This window comes from Trachypithecus francoisi, unplaced genomic scaffold (genome assembly GCF_009764315.1).
Source record: "Trachypithecus francoisi isolate TF-2019V2 unplaced genomic scaffold, Tfra_2.0 Lachesis_group13, whole genome shotgun sequence".
Lineage (NCBI taxonomy): Eukaryota > Metazoa > Chordata > Mammalia > Primates > Cercopithecidae > Trachypithecus > Trachypithecus francoisi.
In genome coordinates this window covers 18,509,641-18,527,618 of record NW_022681458.1, presented here as the reverse complement: position 1 = coordinate 18,527,618, position 17,978 = coordinate 18,509,641, and the positions used below count along the sequence as shown (strand labels likewise).

The 17,978-nt window shown below is 43.2% G+C and overlaps 1 protein-coding gene across 1 annotated transcript in view; it reads left to right on the top strand.

Annotated features, from left to right (window-relative positions):
* Positions 1-17,978, top strand: part of SGPP2 (sphingosine-1-phosphate phosphatase 2) — a 140,765-nt gene that overhangs the window by 35,414 nt on the left and 87,373 nt on the right. Inside the window, exon 2 of the mRNA XM_033230069.1 lies at positions 16,574-16,732. Within this exon, the coding sequence (XP_033085960.1) occupies positions 16,574-16,732 (159 nt within the window). The remainder of the gene's footprint in view (positions 1-16,573; positions 16,733-17,978) is intronic.

The following is a 17,978-nucleotide window of genomic DNA, read 5'->3' as shown; positions in this document are numbered from 1 at the left end:
CATGAGACTCCCTGAGTGCCAGCTGTTATTTTAGATGTGAGGTGGGAGCACGGGGAGGCTCCAGTGGGGCTGCTGGGCTGTGGATGGCAGAGGCTGCGTTGTATATAAAACCCCTGAGAACATGACATAAGCGGTTGAACTTCATGGCAACATGTCTGTGACTGCCTTTTTTTTTGAGATTGAGTCTCACTCTGTTGCCCAGGTTGGAGTGCAGTGGCGTGATCTCGGCTCACTGCAACCTCTGCCTCCCAAATTCAAGCGATTCTTCTGTCTCAGCCTCCCAAGTAGCTGGGATTACAGGTGCCCACCACCACACCCAGCTAATTGTTTTTGTTATTTTTTTTAGTGGAGGCGGGGTTTCACCATGTTGACCAGGCTGATCTTGAACTCCTGACCTCAGGTTATCCACTTGCCTTGGCCTCCCAAAGTACTGGGATTACAGGCGTGAGCCACTGCACCTGGCCAACTTTTTCTTAAGACACATTTGAATCTGAAAACAATGCTAAATTACTTAGAAAAGACAAGAATACGAATCCAGTGGTGATGTTTATAGCAGCACATTTCTGATCATGGCACCTCTTGGCTCCAGCACTTTCAAAGGCTCCCTATTACCCAAGTGGTAAACCCAGCCTCCTTATTACGACCTCCAGGGCTCTCCTCCCTGGCTTTGGCTTCCACTTCTAGCTCGGCTGCCTACAACTCCCTTTATAAATCCCTCAAACCCCAGCTGCTCTGTCGTGGACCATGTACTGTTTCAGGAACACAGTGCCTCGCAGCTTCCATGCCTCTCCTCTTGCTGTTCCTTTCTGCTGGAATGTCCCTCTTTCCCTTCTCTGTTAACATTTGAGTCTTCCTTCCAGGGTGAATTCCTTTCCTCTCCCTTCATGATGCCTTTTTAAAAAATCTCTTTAAGTTAGTTAATTCATTTAGAGATGGGATCTCACTCTGTTGCCCAGGCTGGAGTGCAGTGGCATCGTAACAGCTTACTGCAGCATCGAACCCCCTGGCTCAAGCCCTTCTCCCGCCTTCCAAAGTGCTGGGATTATGGGCATGAGCCACCACATTTGGCTGTTTATGGAATCTTTTTACCATCTTTCTCTCCTCTGTGTTCTACTCCAACTCGACTTTCTTTTGACATTGTCTTGTGATTTACATTGTTAATAGAAATAATGCAAATACAATGGCCATTTATTGAACACATGCTGTGTGCCTGATGGGGTAGCATGTGATTTACATAAGCAACTCCATTTCCTCTTCCAAATGCCTTAGTAAAGCAGCTGGTGTTGTCCCCACTGCAAGGTGAAGTTGTAAGTTCAGACTTCCCCAGAGTTACCTAGCAGGTCCAGCGTTGGTCCCAAGGCTGGTGATGACACCCAGACCCTCTTAGGCAGCAGTACCCAGCCTTTTTGGCATCAGAGACCAGTTTCATGGAAGACAGTTTTTCCATGGACTGGGCAGGTGGGAGGATGGTTTTAGGATGATTCAAGCACGTTGTCTTTATTGTGCACTTTATTTCTATTATTATTACATTGTAATATATTAATATAATGAAGTAATTATATAACTCACCATAATGTAGAATCAGTGGGAGCCCTGAGCTTGTTTTCCTGCAACTAGACAGTCCCATCTAAAGGTGATGGGAGACAGTGACAGATCATCAGGCATTAGATTCTCATAAGAAGTACACAACCTAGATCCCTCACATGTGGAGTTCACAATAGGTTCGTGCTCCTATAAGAATCTAATGGGGCCACTGATCTGACAGGAGGTGGAGCACAAGTGGTAATGCTCACTCGTCCTCTGCTCATCTCCTGCTGGTTCCTAATGGGACCAGTCCATGGCCCAGGGGTTGCGGACCTTCTCTCAGGTTCTGTTCATATTCATTTATCTCAACCGGAGCTGGCTGGAGCCAACAAAGGAAGTCTCCAGCTTGTGTACAAACCCGTGTGACTTCCAAATTGTAGAGGACTTGGCTTTACCTGTGTGAGATGTGTTAGGGGATGGTCCCTCTGCCTCAGCACAGTGACCGTCATGAGTCATGCCTGTCCCCAGGTCATTCTTTATTTCTTCAGCAGTGTATCTCTGAGCTGTGGCCCTTGAGAGGCCTTAAAGGGTATGCTTGAAGCTTTTGCAAAACGTAGCAGGGAGATCTTGGGTCCTCAGGAAAACAACATAAGCAAACATCGTAAGCCCAAGAAATTCAAGCAGGTGGTGGCAGGGAACATGGTCAACACAGATGTCTATTTGGTCAGGTTAAGGAATGCACAGGGTAGAGAGAGGTCCGTGGGGATGGGGTGTCCATGTACCCCAGCAGAAGTGAGTAGGGAGCTAGAAAGGCTCTTGGGTGACAAGACTCATGTTAGAGCAGAAATGAGCAGGGAGTAAGCAGGGAGTTAGAAGACTCTTGGGTGACAAGACTCATGCTCACGTCAACACTGGTCGTCCGATGGGTTTGTTTGCTGTCGGGGTCAGCTGTTGGATCTGCTGTGAGAATGGGTGGATGAGGAAGTGAAACGCAGCAAAACTGGATCTAGACAGGTAAAAAGCTAAGCTCAGTCAAAAGAATGGTCTGAAATAATATTTAGGGACCTAGAGAAATGCTCACAATGTAATAATACTTTAAAATTTAAGATTTTCAGTCTTAATCACAATCACAATTTCATTAAGATACATACCACCACCTGCACTCACGATTATGCATAGTAAAGAGACCACAGGCAGTGTTTCAGAGGATTGTCTGAGGGGTGGGACAATGGCAGTTTTGATTTTATTTTTATATAGTTTTTGAACTTCCATGATGTTCTCAAGTAAAACATGTTAATCAGAAAAAAAAAAGATAATCAGATAATCAGAAAAAGAAACAAAAATTTCTCAAAGCACAAAGCAAGCAGGGTTGGAGGCAGTCTGGGTGGGAAGGACCATTGTTCCCACCCAGCAGGGTTTTCTTCTTAATGTTCTTTCATGTGTGTGCGCCCAACTTCAAAGCTTTTCCTGAGTTTATTATTGTGACGAATGGCTCTAAACTTCCTCAGCGACAGCCTCCCATTGGGGAACTACAGTTTGAAAATGTGATGGAAATTGATGAAACTTCTCAAGAATTCCTGGTGTAGACAAGACTTTAGGAGGTGCGTGGAGACAGCGAGACTGCCTCGGCAAAATGTCCTCCCCCTTCCATTATGTCCCCACTTAGTCTGTTCCATCCCTGCCTAATCATGGATATCCACTACCACATGTCTGCAGTCACCCCAGGAACTGGGATGCATCAAGAAAGGAAAATCCTTCCCAAGCACTGTCTTTACCATCTTGGATTCCTTTAGAGCTCTGAAAAGCAAAGGGCTGGATTCAAGAAATGGGGAAGAGGCTGAGCATAGCAGCCTGTAATCCCAGCATTTTGGGAGGCAGGAGGATTGCTTGAGGCCAGGAGTTCAAGAACATAGTAAGGCCCTGTCTCTACAAAATATAAAAAAAAAGATAGTCAGTCATGGTGCCACAGAAGAGTCTCTTGAGAATTGAGCCCAGTCTGGGCTACAGAGTGAGACCCTGTCTCTATTTTAAGAAAAACAAAAGAAAGAAATGGAGGGGTAGCATGAAGATACCGTTTGGCTTCAGCCTCCTTCTCCATGTACACATGCACCTACTAATATGACTGTCTTGAAGGAAAATTCCAAGCTAAACATTTTGTGTCCATTTAACCCAAATAAATAAAGAGGGAAGTGGGAAGGCCCTTGGATAAAACCACCTTGACTTTGGTGATAAATTTGTCAGACTTCAGTTTTGTTTTTTTGTGATTTACCTATTTGCTTTTAAAATCTTGGTACATAAAAGATTATCAAAGAAAAAACTTTGTATGTGCCTGAATAACTTTCTTACATTTTGGCCGTGTGTTTTAATGCTTCAGAAAATGTGTTTTGAAGGGAGGTAGGGATGGGTGAGGACACGCTGCCAGGTTAGAATAGACTGAATCAACCCTCCCAAGTTCTGAATCCTGTACGTGTGTGTTGGGGTGAGGGGAAATGCCTGGATGAAAATAAGTAAACTGAAGTTTATAACACTGTTTCTCAAACATCATACAGCTCTTCCAAATATCATTTTGATAAGTTAATATAAATGAATCAGAAACATCTGCCTGCCAAATACCCCCCGCATATACAAGGACTTAACAATTAAATGGAAAAATGTTCGGTTCAATGTGTTTCAGGTTTTAGCGGATCCAAGATGTTTTGAAAAACAGTTAAGTTCTTAAGACATTTTGATTATTTAAAGGGCAGCTGGCTCTCCCGCCCTCTTTAAAAACGGCCGTGGTTATTTCTATTCTTTGTATCGATGCCAATTTCTCTTATTGTCTGTGGAAGAAATTCTCTAGCAGAAGCTCATATCCCTGGTCTCTGAAACGATGACTGCAAATTGCTGTCCTAGCCACATAAAGGCTTGCTTCTAACCCTCTACTTATCCTATGCCCAGATTTGGTTCCTAAGCAAATGCTGTGTCCTTCAAGTACAGAGGTTTTTTGTTTTTTGCTTTTTTGAGACAGGGTCTCACTCTGTTGCCCGTGCTGGAGTGCAGTGGTATGGTCATGGCTCACTGCAGCCTCCACCACCCAGGCTCAAACAATTCTCTCGCCTCAACCTCCCAAATAGCTGGGACCACAGGTGTGTGCTACTGTACCTGGCTAATTTTTAAATTTTTTTGTAGAGACAGGTCTCACTATGTTTCCCAGGCTGTTCTCAAACTCCTGGCCTCAAGCGATCCTCCTACCTCGGCCTCCCAAAGAGCTGGGATTACAGGTGTGAGCTACTGCACCCAGCCCAGGCACAGGGTTTTAAGTGATGATGAGGCAGTGTTTTTTCTAGTTACAAGACCCTTTTCTAGAGTCAAGAAGAGCATTGTTGCCACCATGGGTCACTGTCTCACAATTTCAAGAATTTCTTAATTTGTAGTCCTGGTTCACCTTGAGGAAAAGGAAGAAAAGATATTAGGTGTTCAGAGGATGAGCTGAAATATGATAGATTATCAAGAGGAAAACAGTTCAAATTGTGTAAAAGACTACAACTGAAATTTCACTGTAAAATCAAAGCCACATTGGCCTCAGTCCCCTTAGCCCACCCTCTTATCCTTGGGCACAGCAGAGGGATCCCGACAAACACCCAGTATGCGGGTGACAGTGATGAGTGTGCAGTTCCCTATCAAGCTCTCTGACTCCAAGAAGTTGTCCTTACATTTTATTGACGTACAGTCTCGCCATCCTGAAATTTTAATCACCTGAGTGCTGCTTAGACATCGGCTAGATCACCCAACTTGTAATTCTATCTGCATTTGAAGATGAAAGAAGAAACCCTTGTGCATTTTTGTTCCTTCTCTTTTCTCCTTCAAGGGACACTGTCAGTCTTTCTTAGGCTTCCTGAGTAATCATCAATTAATTTTCTTTATAGTTTGGAAAGTCTCGATTCTCTTAAAAAAAAATGAGAGTAATTAAAAGTGACAGGGCCAGGTTAGTAAATAGATTTGTGAATTCAGGGCACCACAGGTCTCCCTCATGGTAGAAATGATGCCATTTCACCCCAGTGGCTTCTAAGTTCAGAACTGGGAATTAATGGTATTTTCTCACCAAGTTTAAGAAATCAAAAAACAAAAGAATTAAAGCAGAGCTTCATCCCCCTGTTTCAGAGCCAAAATTTGTTTTAGTCTCACCAGAGTAAATCCAGCTGTGCTCCCATTTAAAACCCTCCCGTGGCTTTCTGCTCCTTCCAGTCTCAGTCCCAAGTCTGGGCTGGGTTTCACGTCTGCTCTTGACGTCATCTCCTCTCTGTCTCTTTCACACATGTCCCAGCAAGCAGAGCTGCCTCCTGCTCGAGGCCTTTCACTAAGGGTTCTCTCTCTGACCCACAGACCCCCAAAGAACCAACGCCTCTCCTTATCCAGGGCTCAGCTCAAATGGCTCCTCTGTGGCGAGCATCCCCAGACACACATAGATCACTTTGTAGCCCATTATCCTGCTTTAATTTCGTCATAGCACTTATTGCTAAATGAAGTAGTCTTGCTAGCTGGGTGTGGTAGCTTATGCCTGAAATCCCAGCACCTTGGGAGGCCAAAGGAGGAGGATTGCTTGAAGCCAGGAGTTCAAGACCAGCCTGAACAACATAGTGAGACTGCATCTCTACTTAAAAATAATAAGTTAAAAATAGTCTTATTTATTGTCAACCTTACATCACTGAAGCATACACAGTGAATGAATGTTCTATGTAGACATGACCCCTGTTTGGAAAAACTTTGCTGTTTTCAACTTTTAAAATGTTTTTTTAGATGGAGTCTCGCTGTGTCACCCAGGCTGGAGTGCAGTGGTGCAATCTCGGCTCACTGCAACCTCCACCTCCCAGGTTCAAGCGATTCTCTTGCCTCAGCTTCCCAAGTAGCCGGGACTACAGGTGCGTGCCACCATGCCTGGCTAATTTTTTGTATTTTTAGTAGAGACAGGGTTTCACCATGTTAGCCAGGATGGTCTCGATCTCCTGACCTCATGATCTGCCTGCCACGGCCTCCCAAAGTGCTGGGATTACAGGTGTGAGCCACTGCGCCTGGCCTTCAATTCTTTTTTAAATGTTGGGCATTGCTTAGTGTGTACCTGGTGTGTTAACATGCTAGTTGGTGTCTTCTACTAACTTGGAGGGAGTGTTTATTTTTCAGCGATTCCATCTCTGTGGTATGTGATGGCATGCTGCCAAAGCCCAGTCTTTCAGAAAGGGACAGTGGAATCAAAACTTTAAGGGATAGATTCTATTAAAAGAAGCACCAAGTTTCTTAAGATTTGCCTTTCCTTGTCTCTAGGCTACAGATTTGAAATTCTGGCTGAAAGTACACTGAGTATAAGAATCAGCTAACAAAGGCTGGGCGCAGTGTATCACCCCTGTAATCCCAGCACTTTGGGAGGCTGAGGCGAGCGGATCACTTGAGGTCAGGAGTTTGAGACCAGCCTGGGCAATATGGTGAAACCCTCTCTCTACTAAAAATACAAAAACTTATCCAGGCGTGGTGGTGCACGCTTGTAGTTCCGGCTACTGGGGAGGAGGCTAAGGCAGGAGAATCACTTGAACCTGGGAAGCAGAAGTTGCAGTGAGCTAAGTTTGCACCATTGCACCCCAGCCTGGGCATCACAGCGAGAATCCATCTCAAAAAAAAAAAAAAAAAATCAGCGAACAAGACAACGTAGAGTTCTAGTCCTTAATCTCCCTTCGGGGACACCACTCTAACCTTGGAAGGAATTTTTTGGAGGAGGCCCTGGTCTTCATAAATGGCTGTCAATCCACAGACCATAGACTGATTCCTGTCACCGTCCACAATCCCAAGCACCCAAGGATGTTCAGGCCTACCTTGAGAATGATCTCGGACAAGCATGTGACATGTGACAACCCTCAGAAGCTGATGAGAATGAGTGTGTAGGCCTATTTAGGTCAAATGTAGATTATTCCAGATGTAGTTAAAATGACAATTTCCTAGCCAGGTTGGGTTTAAAAAAAAAGTTTAGAGTTTCCAGAAACCATTGATCTTAATGAGCTTCTCCCCTTTTAGTTTTTATTTTCAGGAAACATAATGACAGATGTTCCCTGCAAAGGCCTGAGAAACCTGTTTCTAAGCCAGGATTCTGACAATAGTGCAAAAGTCCTTCTTAGAAAAGCATGGTTTGGTCTTTTTGGTATTGTGATGCTCTGAGAAGTTAGGAAAGGCTTTCAAACTTCATTACTCCTTCTTAACTAATTTCTAATTTGTTGTTCCAGTATTTACATAAACCTCTCTCAAATCAAGGCAAGAAACACGGTAGCATATTTCTTTCGGCATCATCAATCCGTCATTTGATCCGGCTGCTATCTCAGGGGGCATGTCTTACCTGTGCTTTCCCTTTGGTACTTTCTAGTGTTGAGGTGCTTGTCTGGACTCAGTTCCTGTGTGTGGACTGTTGCAGGATCCTCCATGGAATCTGCTCACTGTTCCCCTCTGGTTTGTCACCGGCATTTTAATCTATCACCTGGATCATGTTACTTACTCTCTTAATGCCAGTTGAGACATCCTCTAATACGGAGGATTAAATCTGAGAGCCTTACTTTTGTGTTGAAAAACCATTTGCTGAGGTGTTCTTGATCCTAAAGCTACTCACAGTGAGGTCCATGGGCCAGCAACATGGCAACATCAACATCACCTGCGCTGCTGAGACGTCTCCCCTCTGCCCCAGGTCAACTACATCAAAATCTGCTCATTAACAAGATGCCAAGGTCATTCGGATGCATATTACAATTGGGAAGTGCTTTCTAGAATCCTCACTGCTACTGTCTCCACCATCCATCATCATCATCATCAACAGCCATGTCCTATTGAGATATTTCTTTGCCTGCTCTGATTTGAGCACCCTGCACACACCATCAACATGATCTTGTTTCATCCTCCCAAAGTCTCTGTGTGCTATGGACTATTATTATTCCCATTTGCAGGTGAGGAAGCTGAAGCTCAGGGAGATCAAGTCATTTATGCAAAATTATCCAGGTAGGAAGCGTAGGCAGCCTGAGTTCAATCTGAGACACTTCGCCTCCGGCATCTGTTTCCCTCTCCCCTAGGCCTTCCCTCTTCCCTGCTGGCCAGGTCCGTTCACTCCATATTCATTTCATTTGCTTCCCTCTAGTCAGTCTGCAAAACTCCAAAAGCAAAGCCACTGTGGAGGGAAGACTGCTTCTTGGTGTGTTCTGTAAAAGAGTTTTGGATCTTAACATTATTTAAAATAAGACTGAGTTGTACCCTGTGTAGATTTTATCTCTCTCAGCCCCAGAAAACAAGCTCTTTCTGCCGCTTCCAATTAAACTGGATGGCTTAGAGTTGCAGATTACCATCCCCCCTGCCCAGATGTGACCTCCTGGCTCTGTTGAAGTGGTGGAGTATCTTAGACTTGACCTTTGGAAGAAACTGTATATTTACAGCTCTAATCTGAAAAAAAAAAAAAAAAAAAAAAGAGGAAGTAATATGACCTTGCAATGACATTGGTCTACAGTTTATCAAATTATTTAAAGACCTCAAGGTCAGAATAGCTATAGCCTGTGTACTCGAGACTAAAAGCTAATTACAGGAAGGTGAAATCTGGGGTCTGGAAGAGGTTGAGATCAGTGATTTTCAGACTGATTACTGAGCTGTTCTGCTCTGAGAGGATGCTCACTCCAGAGAAGGACTGGAGCATGGGGTTGTTGTGGGGCGAGGTGGAGCTGGCCTCAGATAGAAGTTTGGTGGACCGTTCTTCACTTTCAGCCAATTAGTACAGTACTTTCAATCTTGTATTATTTTATATAGTAGGCCCTACGATAACATTTTATTTAATGAGCCTTTCCTTCCTTGTAAAAAAACAAAATTGTACATTAAAAAGCAACTGAGCTAATCCTTCTCCATCCTTTGCATTCTTTGCAGTTGAGGCTGTTGAGGATCAGAAAGGCAAATTGACTCCCCCAAGGTCACACGTTGTTTTGACTGAAAGCTATTTCTTGTTTCCTCCTTTGAAAACTCAAAAGCTGGGCTGGCTGCCAAGTCTGCTGGGCATTCGCTCCTCTGCTGTCTGGATCAGCCCTTATTATATCCAGTGGCACTGACCTGGGTATAGTTCATTTGCATTTAGGACTCCTTTGTGTGTGTTTGGAAAGCAAAGCGCTGTTCAGGTGTTCATTGGCAGAGCTTAGTCAGTAAGTCATACATTCTCATTGTTCTTTTTCTTCCACCATGCAGTCAATCTGCATGCCTCCTCTTCTTCCCTGGTTTATTTATACATTGAAGGTAGCCTTGCAAACGACGCTGAATACTCCAATATCAGCAAGATAGAGTAGCTCTTCTACAACCACAAGGTGAAATGGCTGAAAAATCCCATTTTAGAAGAATGTGCATTTAAAGAATTTATGACCTAAAAGGAAATATGGATGGGGTTGGGAGCCTGAGATAATAAGGAGCCCTAGGAAAACCCTTTAAAAAAAAAAAAACTTTCAGAAAAGTAAACCAATAAATAACCACTCATAAGGAGTATCAGTGACATTTTGCAGCTAGTAATAATCGGTATGTGGGTAATTTTCATTTTATCATTTCTTGTTTGTCAGACACTTCTTCATTTGCTGTGTGACAGATGAGATGCATGCTAAGAAGCATTTTATTTCTTTCTTTTTTTTTTTTTGAGATAGAGTCCCGCTCTGTTGCCCAGGCTGGAGTGCAGTGGCGCAATCTCGCCTCACTGCAACCTCCGCCTCTCCAGATTTTAGCAATTCTCTGCCTTAGCCTCCAGAGTAGCTGGGATTACAGGTACCCGCCACCATGCCCAGCTAATTTTTTGTATTTTTAGTAGAGACGGGGTTTCACCATCTTGACCAGGCTGGTCTTGAACTCCTGACCTCGTGATCCACCTGCCTCGACCTCCCAAAGTGCTGGGATTACAGGCATGAGCCACCACGCCTGACTGAAGCATTTTATTTCTAAGAGTGGCTCTCCTCAAAGCCTGCCATCAAAGCCTGAGCCATCAGCTCAGGTAGGTAGCTCAAGTAGGATTCTGGAACTTGGTTTCATTGCTCTCAGCTTTTGCTCCTCTCTTCTTTACCATTCTATTTTACCTACCATTTCTAACCACCATTTCTTCCTTCTCTAACTGTTCCCAGTGGGACCAACGCACACACTGGAACTGAAATTCCTACTATTTCCAAAGATGTATTGAAGTCACACACACTGAGATTTACTACAAAGGAAACTCTTCTTCTAAAAAAGACAAATACGTGTTGTTTTATGTTTTAGTGCAGCATTATTTACAATAGCAAAGACTTGGAACAAACCCAAATGCCCATCAATGATTGACTGGATAAAGAAAATGTGGTACATATATACCATGGAATACCATGCAGCCTTTAAGAAGAATGAGTTCGTGTCCTTTGCAGCGACATGGATGAAGCTGGAAACCATCATTCTCAGCAAACTAACACAGGAACAGAAAACCAAACACCACATGTTCTCACTCATAAGGGGGAGTTGAACAATGAAAAGACATGGACACAGGGAGGGGAACATCACACACCGGGGCCTGTCAGGGTGTGGGGGACAAGGGGAGGGAGAGTATCAGGGCAAATAGCTAATGCATGCGGGGCTTAAAACCTAGATGATGGTGAGACCCCGTCTCTACTAAAAAACACAAAATTTAGCCGGGCGTAGTGGCGGGTGCCTGTAGTCCCAGCTACTCCGGAGGCTGAGGCAGGAGAATGGCGTGAACCCGGGAGGCAGAGCTTGCAGTGAGCCGAGATCGCGCCACTGCACTCCATCACTCCAGCCTGGGCGACAGAGCAAGACTCCATCTCAAAAAAAAAAAAAAAAAAAAACCTAGATGATGGGTTGATAGGTGCAGCAAACCACCATGGCACATGCATACTTATGTAACAAACCTGTACATTCTACACATGTATCCCAGAATCTAAAGAAAAATTTAAAAATAAAAGTAAAAAGACAAGTACATGTTGTTGTCATGCATGTCCATGTGAAGAGACCACCAAACAGGCTTTGTATGAGCAATAAAGCTTTTAATCACCTGGGTGCAGGCGGGCTGAGTCCAAAAAGAGAGTCAGCGAAGGGAGATGAGGGTGGGGCCGTTTTATAGGATTTGGGTAGATAAAGGAAAATTACAGTCAAAGGGGGTTGTTCTCTGGCGGGCAGGAGTGGGGGTCACAAGGTGCTCAGTGGGGGAGCTTTTTGAGCCAGGATGAGCCAGGAAAAGGACTTTCACAAGGTAATGTCATCACTTAAGGCAAGGACCGGCCATTTTCACTTCTTTTGTGGTGGAATGTCATCAGTTAAGGCGGGGCAGGGCATTTGCACTTCTTTTGTGATTCTTCAGTTACTTCAGACCACCTGGGCGTATACAGGGGATGCGATGGCTTGGCTTGGGCTCAGAGGCCTGCAGTTGTTTTATTTAGGTACATCTAAGCCCCCAAGAATTTAAAGAATTTAAATTGACTCTCAAGCTATTCAGTCATGTATACAGAGAAGTTATCTAAGAAATCCTTGAAGTGTCATCTATATATGCTGATATTTTAAACTTCATCTTTGGTTATTCCGTTCCTGAGAAGAGTTAGAGAATAGTTAGCTTTTCCCTCAAAAAACAAATTCCTGAGAGATTGTGAAAAAGCCTGTCTAAAGATATTAGTTAGTGATATGTAGCGCTAAAGCAGTTTGCTGTCATTTTTGGTGATCTTTTCAATTGTTTACTAGGATTAAGATATTGAACGTGGTCTCAGGTCGATCTCTAGAGTAGGGAAATGATTGTTGCTGAGTACTTATCATGTCATATAACACTTGGGTGTCATGAAATGATACCAGCGAGGGGTTTGTTACAGTTTGGCAAAATTTATCCTTGGAAAACTTCAAAGCTGGAAAGATTACCAGGTGTATCTGGTAGCTGGTGGGCTAAAAAGGAGCTCTTTATAGGGTGTGCCTTAAGATCAGGCCTATTGGATTGTATATTTGTAAACAGAACCTGCAGAGATTAGTCCTTACCTCAGGCAGTTCGTGATTCCACTCTAGAGAGAGGCATTTGTCACTTATTTGTCTTAGACCCTTGTCCTTGTTTTGCAAATGCAACCATGATATCTTAGAGAGGTGAAACTATACACTTCCTTATCTAATTCATTTGTGCATTATTGTCATTCGTGTTTAGGATTGATGTATTACCATTCTCTTTCATTCGAATTCACTTGGAAGTAAAGTTTATCCCTGATAGGAGACCCCTTTTTAGATTACATGTACTTACCCCTGACCAGTAACTGTCTCCCAGTAGTCCTGTGCACTGCGCTTGAGACTGAATTCTTATGCTTATCGTGACTCCTTTGGATGAATCTAAATCCATTCCCAGAGAGCAGTGTCAACTTTCCCTCAGGGCTGTGTGGGGGAGGTAGAGATGCTGGAACAAAGCTGCGAACCTCTTAGGGAGGTAAAAGAGAGGAATGCATACTTGATAGCCAATAGTGTCAAGTACAGTTATGTTCTTGCAGTTTCCAAGGTCTTTTTTTTTTTTTTTTTTTTTACTTCTGAAGTATAAAAGTACTCTCAGCCTTTTTTAAGGCCTTAAATACAACAATGATCCTTTAAAAATTTATTCCTCCAAATTGTACTCTGCCGCCCTTCTCCCATAAGAGCTTGTTGAAACAGACATCACACCTGGCTCTTCCAAATATGCTTAGCACTTAGTACAGGTGCTGGACATCATAGGCACAGAATGAATATTTACAGAATAAATACATAAACAAACATAACTTGTTCTCTGAAATCCCCTGAGATTCAAGAACCTCGGACTTTGTGTAGAGTAAAACAAAACAAAAATCCAGATCTCCAAGAGTCTTGAGAAAAATCTCCCTGTAACAGTGATGCCTCTTTTTCTCTCCTGTTTTAGTGTTGGCATTTTGCTTTGATTTTATTTTATAAAGTTTATGACTACCTTAAGTAGCATTAAAATTCTACTCTTTAATTTCATGTAACAGGGTGACTATGTTTTGTTTTTTAAGTTGTTAACATACCATAATGTAAAGGCGTTTACCATATTTTTTACTAGATTGCTGATTTTCTGTTTTAACTCCCTAAGCCTTTCTTTTCTGCACACTACCAGGATAAGCAGGAAGAAAAGGATGTTTAAAAATGAGAATGCATTTTAACAGGTCTCGTGTGTACTTTCTGCTAAGTGTTTCTCAAACCATCATTGTGATGGGTTAACTTCATTAGACCTATTTAAAAGGTGAATATATAAAGTTCAGAGGCAAGTGATTTTTCTAACATCTTTGTATCAGTTATCTATTGCTGCTGTGACAAATGACCACAAACTTAGTGGCTTAAAATGCAAATTTGTAATCTCCCAATGGATTCTTCTTGCTGCACAAGTAAAACCAATTCACTGAGACAGTTGTATTGCAGTTGAGAAAGAATTTAATTAATGCAGGGCCAGCTAGCCAAGTTGCAGACGAGAGTTTATTACTCCCATCAGCCTCTGGGTGGGGGCCACAGGACCAGTGGAGTCATGAGTCATCATGGGTCCAGGTAGAGTCAGTTGGTCACCAGAATGCAAAAGTCTGGAAAACATCTCAAAAGACAAATCTTAGGTTCTGCGATACTGATGTTATATGACGATGATGACGATATAGGAGCAACTGGAGAAGTTATAAACCTTGTGACCTCTGGTCACATGACTCCTGGGCAGTAAGGGAATTGTAGAAACATAAGCTGGGGGACAGTGGCTGGTTGTCCTTTAACTATGCCTATGTCTTAGCAGAATTCAGGCCTCTCCCAAAATTCTAATATTGTGGCCTTTCATTAGTCTTACAAAGGTGGTTTCATCCCCCAACAGGGAGCAGACCAGTTTTAGGGAGGGACTATTATCATCCTTGCTTCAAAGTTAACCTAAACTAAAGGCCAAGGCAGGCAGATTACCTGAGGTCAGGAGTTGGAGATAAGCCTGGACAACTTCGTGAAACCGCATCTCTCTAAAAATACAGAAATAAGCCAGGTGTGGTGGTGCACTTCTGCAGTCTCAGTTACTTTGGAGACTGAGGCAGGAGAGTCACCTGAACCTGGAAGGCAGAGGTTGTGGTGAGCCAAGATAGTGCCATTGCACTCCAGCCTGGGTGACAAAGCGAGACTCTGTCTCAAAAATAAATAAATAAATAAATAAATAATAAAAAATAGGCCGGGCGCGGTGGCTCAAGCCTGTAATCCCAGCACTTTGGGAGGCCGAGACGGGCGGATCACGAGGTCGGGAGATCCAGACCATCCTGGCTAACACGGTGAAACCCCGTCTCTACTAAAAAATACAAAAAACTAGCCAGGCGAGGTGGCAGGTGCCTATAGTCCCAGCTACTCGGGAGGCTGAGGCAGGAGAATGGCGTGAACCCGGGAGGCGGAGCTTGCGGTGAGCTGAGATCCGGCCACTGCACTCCAGCCTGGGCGACAGAGCGAGACTCCGTCTCTCAAAAAATAAATAAATAAATAAATAAATAATAAACAAACTAAACTAACCTAAATTCCTCCCATGGGTAGCCTGGCCTACGCCCAGGAGTGAGCAATTACAGCCAGCCTGTGAGGCTAGAAGCAAGATAGAGTCAGCCAGGCTAGACTTCTCTTTCATAATCTTTGCAAAAGCAGTTTCAGATTTTTTCTCTTATAGGTCAGAAGTCCAAAGTGGATCTTATTTAGCCAAAATGAAAGTGTCAGCTGGGTGGTATTTCTTCTGGAGGCTGGAGGGAAGAATCTGACTCCTTGCTTTCTTCCAGCTCCTAGAGGCTGCTATCCAGATTCCTTGACTCACGGCCACTCTCTCCATCACCAAAGCCAGCAGCTTAGCATCTTCAAATGGTTCTCTGACTTTGACCATTCTGCCTCCTCCTTCCATTTCTAAAAAAAAAAAAAAAAAAAAATCCTTGTGATTAGGTTGAGCCCACCCAGAAAATCTAGACTAATCTCCCCATCTCAAGATTATTAATCTGAGGCTGGGAAGGAGAGGGGATGAAGAGAGGTTGTTTAATGCATACAAATATACAATTAGAAGATATAAGTTATAGTGTTCGATAGCACAATAGGGTGACTACAGTTAAGAATAAGTTATTGTCAGGCCAGGCATGGTGGCTCACATCTGTAATCCCAGCACTTTGGGAGGCTGAGGTGGGCGGATCACCTGAGGTCAGGAGTTCGAGACCAGCCTGACCAACATGGAGAAACCCCATGTCTACTAAAAATACAACATTAGCTGGGTGTGGTGGCACATGCCCGTAATCCCAGTTACTCGGGAGGCTGAGGCAGAAGAATCACTTAAACCCAGGAGGCAGAGGTTGTGGTGAGCTGGGATCATGCCATTGCACTCCCTAGGCAACAAGAGCAAAACTCCGTCTCAAAAAAAAAAAGAAGAATAAGTTATTGTATATTTCAGAATAGCTAGAAAATATCTGAAATGTTCCCAGCACAAAGAAAAGTGTTTGAGGTGACAGACATCTGAAGTACCCTGACTGATCATTATGTGTTCTATGTATGGATGAAAATATTACATGTGCCTCACAAATGTGTACAATCATTATGTATCAATGCAAATTTGAAAATAGAAAGATCACTAATTGCATATTTGAAGTCTCTTTTGCCCTGTAAGGTAATATATTCAGTTCTAGGATTTAGGACATAGAAATCTTTGAGGGAAGCATTAACTCTGCCTATTGCAGAGACCCATATAATGTCCTAACACAGTTGACTTTCTCCAGGTTTCTAGCTTTCTGCATATACAAGAAAAAGTTTTTGGCTTTTTTTTTTTTTTTGGTGTGTCTTCTCCTGGTACTTCTGTCTTGGATATTACTTATTTGATTTTACAAAAAAATCACAGCCTCTGTGTTTGTTTGAATAAATTGAGGTTGAAAAAGTGTTCAATGACAGTAACGATATCTTAATAACATAATGGGAGAGGAAGCAGCGTCTTGGCAACTGAGACCTGTGAGTTTTAGACAGAGATGTTTAAAACTTGACATGTTGCATGAACTCACAGAGTCTTCTAACTTTTGTCTTTTAGGCTTATGTACAGAAGTATGTCGTGAAGAATTATTTCTACTATTACCTATTCCAATTTTCAGCTGCTTTGGGCCAAGAAGTGTTCTACATCACGTTTCTTCCATTCACTCACTGGAATATTGACCCTTATTTATCCAGAAGGTTGATCATCATATGGGTTGTAAGTATTACCACTACTCATTAACTGATGCTACTTCTAAAACAACTGCTTCCTTTGATATTCAAGTACTTTGCAAATATGTTTCTTGTTTGTTTGTTTGTTTTGTTTTGTTTTACCACTTAGAGTTGGATTTGTTGCCTAATTTACTTCGGAAAAATTAGAAAGCAGTGAACACAACTTGTGTTCCCTGAGCAGTAAGGGAATTGTAGCAAGGTAAGCTGGGGGACAGTGGCTGGTTGTCCTTTATGCCTACCTCTTCGCAGAATTCAGGCCTTTTCCAAAATTCTAATCTTGTGGCCTTTCCTTAGTCTTACAAAGGCGATTTTCATCCCCCAGCAGGGAGAGGACCAGTTTTAGGGAGGAACTATTATCATCCTTGCTTCAAAGTTAACCTAAACTAAAGGCCAGGTGGGTGGATCACCTGAGGTCAGGTGCCCGCCAGGTTCAAGCGATTCTCCCGCCTCAGCCTCCCGAGTAGCTGGGACTACAGACGTGCACCACCACGCCCGGTTATTTTTTTATTTTTAGTAGACGAGGTTTTGCCATCTTGGCCAGGCTTATCTCTTACTGCTCTGAAAACAACGTGTTTTATTTGCAAAAACCAAACCTGTGATTTTGTGTACCTTGAGATATACTTTCCCAAGGGTAGATCGAAGTAGGAGAGGGCATAAGCGATGACCAGAGAAGAAAGGACCTTTCTAAGGACCCACAGAGGGGTATGAAATGCATCCTCGCAAGAGGCCTATTTTGGTAAAATTTGATCAGAAACTAAAATCAGAAGCTGTTGAGCAATACCTCCAAGCAGTATTAAGTGACCATACACATAGGAGAGGCCAAAACACATAAGGCAAAGCGCCTTCCTTGAGGGAACGTCTAGTGTAGCAGGAGCAGCTGCAAATACACAGAAACCATGTGACAATCCCAGGTAGACAGGCAGAGCCTTTTTCTGCTGTTTCACTGGTAACCCTAGCATTTGATTTTGTTCAGGGCCAAATGAGTTCTGATTTTATGTCTCATTGAAGGAGATGGTAGACATCTGGAAGACAGCAAGGCATACACAAGATATGCAAGATATGTAGGTTTGGTATCAGAGAGACCTGAGCTCAAGTACAGTCCAGGTCCCATCTGTGTGCCCTTGCTCTGAGCCTTACCTTCCTCATTTGTAAAATTGTGTGAATAATGTGCCTCCCCAGAATCATCCTGGGAATATCTAGAGTGTACACAGAGCTCTAGGCCCGGCATGTGG